This window comes from Myotis lucifugus, unplaced genomic scaffold (genome assembly GCF_000147115.1).
Source record: "Myotis lucifugus unplaced genomic scaffold, Myoluc2.0 scaffold_41, whole genome shotgun sequence".
Taxonomy (NCBI): Eukaryota; Metazoa; Chordata; class Mammalia; order Chiroptera; family Vespertilionidae; genus Myotis; species Myotis lucifugus.
This window is the reverse complement of record NW_005871089.1, coordinates 4,653,276-4,659,275: the sequence shown is the minus strand read 5'-3', so window position 1 is coordinate 4,659,275 and position 6,000 is coordinate 4,653,276. Positions and strand designations below refer to the sequence as shown.

The 6,000-nt window shown below is 43.0% G+C and overlaps 1 protein-coding gene across 1 annotated transcript in view; it reads right to left on the bottom strand.

The window, feature by feature from the left end:
- Positions 1 to 8: 8 nt before the first annotated feature.
- The window catches only part of CD276 (CD276 molecule), a 48,760-nt gene continuing 42,768 nt past the window's right edge, over positions 9 to 6,000 (bottom strand). Inside the window, exon 4 of the mRNA XM_023753171.1 lies at positions 9 to 188. Coding sequence (XP_023608939.1) covers positions 55 to 188 — 134 coding nt within the window. The 3' untranslated portion in view covers positions 9 to 54. The remainder of the gene's footprint in view (positions 189 to 6,000) is intronic.

Sequence of the window (6,000 nt, the reverse complement as noted above, 5' to 3'; positions counted from 1 at the left end):
CTGCCCTGGTTCCCTGCCCTGCGTGAAGCTGTGCACCAGCTGTTTTGGTGTCTGTCAGCTGCCAGATGAAGAATTGAGCTGCTCCAGGCTGAAGCCGGGCTCCGGTGAGAAGGAGCAGCGCAGTGTAGCATCCGGTGCCCCAGCAGGGCCACCACAGGGTCTTCGGGGACCTGGACCCTCTACCGCGCCTGAAGGCGAGGTTGGAGGAGCAGGGTAGTGAGGAGGGGTAGCAACACTCCATGCTACCACCCTGCAGCCTCCCACACCTCCTCCCCAATCAACCCCAGGCCCCGTTCCACTTTCCCATTTTCTCCCCACACCCAAAAGCAGATCGAGCCTCAGGACTCCCAGACATAGAGTCTCCCTCATCTTCTGACAGAAATCATAGCAGGTTGGCCTTGGTCTGACAAGGTCCATTCTCGGGGCCAGACTTGGGCTGCCTCTGGCCCTAGCAAACCTCTCCTCCCAGCTGGGACTCATTTCCCTCCCCTTTCCTTCATCCCTGCTGAGAGCTGAATGCTTCTCCATCCTTCCAGAAGTCTCCAGGGCCCTGAGTCAGGAGATCTAGAGAGCAGAGAAGCCTGTTACCATCGCCCTCACCCCTTAGCACTACCCACCCTGCTTTTTTCTTTTCTTAAATAAACATGATTAGTGGGGACCTGTATCTCCAAGGCGGGGCCTGGGGGCAGAGTCGGTGGGGCAGGGTGGTCAGGTGGGTGGAGACACGCTGGGCCTCTCTAGTCCCCTTCTCCTTCAGGGTTAATCCCAAGCCCCATCCACCTGTTCTCTGAGGCCTGAGACCTAAAGTAAGTTTACTGGCTGCAATCCTCATTCAATCAACACAAATACAGTAAGCTCCTAGTATCTGCCAAGTGTAAGAGTTAGGAATGTAAGAGAATGGGACCAGTCACACCTATTCAGAGCTGACATTTTAATAGAAGAGAGGAACACACTAGCACACAAATCCTTATTAGCATGTGATTAGGAATAGGAAGGAAGAAAACATGTCAATGAATTAGAAAGTACAGTGGTAGCTTTTCAAACAACTGGCAGGTACTTAACAGCTATCTATTCTGGTTTCATTTTCCCATGAGAATATCTATAATAATAAAAGTGTAATATGCTAATTAGACCAGACACCCAAACGACCTTCTGGATGTCATTCCGGACGTCCTTCTGGATGAAGCCACAGTGGCAGGGGCCAAGGCAGAGGCAGTTAGGGGCAATCAGGCAGGCAGGCGAGCAGTTAGGGACATCGGGCAGGCAGGCAGAGTGGTTAGAGGTGATCAGGCAGGTGAGCAGTTAGGAGCCAGTGGTCCCAGATTGCGAGAGAGATGTCCCAGATTGCGAGAGGGTGCAGGCCGGGCTGAGAGACCCCCATCCCCTGCATGAATTTCGTGCACCAGGCCTCTAGTATTATCTTTATAAATTAGAAAGGGGAGTCTAAAAAAGTATGCACTGTAGTGTTATTAGTGGTTTTCTCTGGATGAGAAAGGATCACAAGTGCTTTTTTCTTTTCTTAAATAAACATGATTAACTTGCACAGAAAGAAAAAAGTGCCCATACTTTTAAATATGGTAGTGAGGCACATTCTTAGAGCTATTAAGCTGAGATTTAAAGGAAATGAAAAAGAGCCTGACACACCGGAGCCCCACTAAAGCAATCCTGTTCTGTAGGGTAAACCCCTGCATAACAGTTCTTCCACTGTACTCATAGCCAGACCTTAGCCAGTCAGCGTAAGTGTCAATCCCTCCCACAGACATGCTAATAGAAATCAGGGCTCAACTACAGAGAAGGGCACACACAATCCACACAATGGACACACCTGGAGCACCTGGCTCAGGTGACCACAGAGAATGTGCCACTGGGCCCCACAGGACACCTACTACATAGACCACTCTACCAAGACCAGAAGCATAGCAGCTCTACCTAATAAATAGAAACCAACACAGGGAGCCGTCCAAAATAAGGATACAAAGAAACAATCCCAAATGAAATAACAGACCAAAACTCTAGAAAAAGAACTAAACACAATGGAGACAAGCAATCTACCAGATGCAGAATTCAAAACACTGGTTATAAGGATGGTCAATGATCTCAGTAATGACTTCAACAAAGAAATAAGAGACATAAAAATGAAGATAGAAAACATAAAGCAGTTAGAAATGAAGAATACACTAACTGAAATGAAGAATATGTTAAAGGGGCCGAAACCGGTTTGTCTCAGTGGATAGAGCATCGGCCTGCGGACTGAAAGGTCCCAGGTTCGATTCCGGTCAGGGGCATGTACCTGGGTTGCGGGCATATCCCCAGTGGGAGATGTGCAGGAGGCGGCTGATCGATGTTTCTCTCTCATCAATGTTTCTAACTCTCTATCTCTCTCCCTTCCTCTCTGTGAAAAATCAATAAAATATATTTTTTTAAAAAAAGAACATATTAAAGGGAATCAACAGTAGAGTAGAAGAAGCAGAGAATCAAATCAGCAATTTGGAAGATAAAGTAGCAGAAAGAAAATAGCAAAAGGAAAAAAGAATTTAAAAAATTAGGATAGTTTAAGGGACCTCTGGGACAACATCAAATGTATCAACATCCACAGCAGAGAGGTCCCAGACGGAAAAGAGAGGAAGCAATGACAGAAAAAATTCCCTAACTGGAGAAGGAAATAGACATACAAGACTAGGAAGCGCAGAGAGTCTCAAATAGGCCGACACCAAAGCCCATCATAATTAAAATCCCAAAGGTTAACGACAAAGAGAAAATCTTAAGAGCAGCAAGAAAAAAAACAGAGAGTTACTTACAAGGGAGCTTCCATAAGTCTGTCAGCTGATTTCTCAACAGAAACTTTGCAGGCCTGAAGGAATTGGCACAAAATATTCAAAGTGATGAAAAACAAGAACCTAAAACCAAGATTACTCTACCCAGCAAAGCTATCACTTAGAATCAAAGGATAAAGAGCTCCCCAGACAAGAAAAGCTAACAGAGTTCATCACCACCAAACCAATATTACATGAAATATTAAAGGGCCTTCATGAAGAAAAAAAGATCAAAAGTATGAATGATAAGCCCTAGCCGGTTTTTCTCAGTGGTTAGAGCATCAGCCTGCGGACTGAAGGTCACAGATTCAATTCCAGTCAAGGGCATGTACCTTGGTTGCAGACTCCATCCCCAGTCCCCATCAGGGTGAGTACAGGAGGCAACCAATTGATGTGTCTCTCTCACATTGATGTTTCTCTCTGTTTTTCTCCTCTTCCCTTCCACTCTCTCTAAAAAATCAATGGAAAAAATATCCTTAGGAGAAGATTAACAACAAAAAGCATGAATAATAATATGGCAATAACTACATATCTATCAACAATTACTTTAAATATAAATGTATTAAATGCTTCAATGATAAGACATAGGGTGGCTGAATAGATAAGAAAACAAGACCCTCGCCCTGGCTGGTGAGCTCAGTGGTTAGAGCATTGGCCCATGTCCCAAAGGGTTGCAGGTTCGATCCCCATTCCTGGTCAGGGCACATGTCTAGCTCACATCGATGTTTTGTTTTCTCTCTCTCCCCCTCCCTCCCTCCATCCTACCCTCTCTAAAATTCAATGGAAAAAATATCCTCAGGTGAGGATTAACACAAAAAAAAAGAAAGAAAAGAAAAAAAGACCCTTATATATGCTGCCTACAAGAAACTTACTTCAGATCAAAAGACACACACACATTGAAAGAAGAGATAGAAAAAGATATTTCATGAAAATGGAATTGAAATTAAAAAGCTGGGGTAGCAATACTTATACCAGACAAAATAGACGTTAAAACAAAGGCTCTAACAAAAGACAAAGAAGGACCCAGCAATTCCACTTTTGGGTATTTATCCGAAGAGATCGAAAACACTAATTCAAAAAGACATATGCACCCCTATGTTCATTGCAGCATTATTAACAACTAGGGGCCCAGTGCACAAATTAGTGCACCTTGAAAGGAACTGTGGGCCGCGAGGCTGCAGTGGGCATAGGGGCGGGTCTTGGCCCATCCTCTGCGCCCTTATGGTGTTAGAAGTGTACTAGATTTACGGGGGTGATCACCTTATAAGTTATATTAATGTCTAATCACTATGTTGTACACCTGAAACTATTATGATATTGTATATCAACTGTAATTGAAAAATAAAAAATTACTCCAAAAAATAAAATTTTAAAAAAATGATAAAGAGCCTGATATACAAAGAGCTACACAGAGGCAATAGCAGGTGCGAAGGCCCTGAGTCAAGGTCCAGGTTACTATGTGATAATATCAGGAAGCTGTCGGTATGGCCACAGCATTTGGATGGGAGAGCTTTGTGGGCCTGAAAGGAATTTAGGGAAGTCATTTGGAGAGTTTTAATCGGGTATAATCTGGGTAACAATGCTTCAAATTCACTCTGGCTCTTCAGTGGTCCCTGTAAGAAGTGATGATGGTTTAGCTTCAGAGGGTGGCAGTGGCTATGAAAAAAGGAGACAGATTGAAGGTTTATTTAGGAGGGAGGACGAACAGGGCTTGCTGATAGAGTCTAGGTGAGGGAACACAGGAGCATGGATCTCATCAGCCCAGGTCAACTCCATCCCCCAAAGCAGGGCCCAGGCATAGCCAGAGACAAACCCCCTGCCCCACCCCTGCCCTCCATCCTATGGATGTACCCTGTAGCCGCCCTACTTTATCACTTCTGTCTCCATTCCAATTCTTCTTTTAGAGTCCTGGAAAATTAGGAAAAGATCCCCAATAGCCTTTTGGGAAGGTGTGCCCCTACCCTGACATTGCCATTCCTGGGTCATAGTTCAATTAAGTGTGTGCTTTCGGTACCAGCAAAACAGGCACACTAAAAAAGTGTGAAAATCAGTCTTAACACATAATTTACTAAATACAGTATGAAAGGTTTCTTGAATATAGAAAAATAATATTTTTGTAAGAAAATATTATAAACAACTATATGCCAACAAATTGGACAATCTGGAATGAATGGATAAATACCTAGAAGCATACAATCTTCCAAAACTGAATCAGAGAGAATCTGAATAGACAGATTACAACTAGTGAAATTAAAATAGTAATAAAATAAAAAAAACTCCCAACAAACAAAAGTCCCGGACTGGATGGCTTCACAGGTGACTTTTGCCAAACATTCAAAGAAGAACTAACACCTATCCTTCTCAAACTATTCCAAAATATTCGAGAAGAGGGAAAACTCTGAAGCTCATTTTATGAGGCCAGTATTATCCTAATTTCAAAACCAGATAAGAAAGAAAATTATAAGCCAATATCTCTGATGAACATAGATGCTAAAATCATTAACAACATATTAGCAAATCAGATCCAGCAATACATTTAAAAGATCATACAACATGATCAAGTGGGATTTATTCTGGGGATGTAAGGCTGGTACAATATTCACAAATCAACAAATGTAATGCCTCACATAAACAAAATAAAAGATAAAAACCATATGATCATATAAATAGAGGCAGAAAAAACATTTGTTGAAATCCAGCACCCAGCCCTAACCGGTTTGGCTCAGTGGATAGAGCATCGGCCTGTGGACTGAAGGGTCCCCGGTTTGATTCTGGTCAAGGGCATGTATCTTGGTTGCGGGCATATCCCCCAGTAGGGGGTATGCAGGAGGCAGCTGTTCGATGTTTCTAACTCTCTATCCCTCTCCTTTCCTCTCTGTAAAAAATCAATAAAATATATTTTTTTAAAAATCTAGTACCCATTTATGGTAAATAAATAAATAAATATATATATATTCAGCAAAGCAGGAATAGCAGGACCGTACATCAACATAATAAAGGCCATATGTGAAAAACCTATAGCCAACATCATATTCAATGGGAAAAACTACAAATATTCCCCTTAAGATTGGGAAGAAGACAGAGATGTCTCCTTTCTCCATTCTTATTCAACACTAGAGGCCCGATGCACGAAATTCGTGGATGGGGTGGGGGGTCCCCTCAGCCCAGACTGCACCCTCTCCAATCC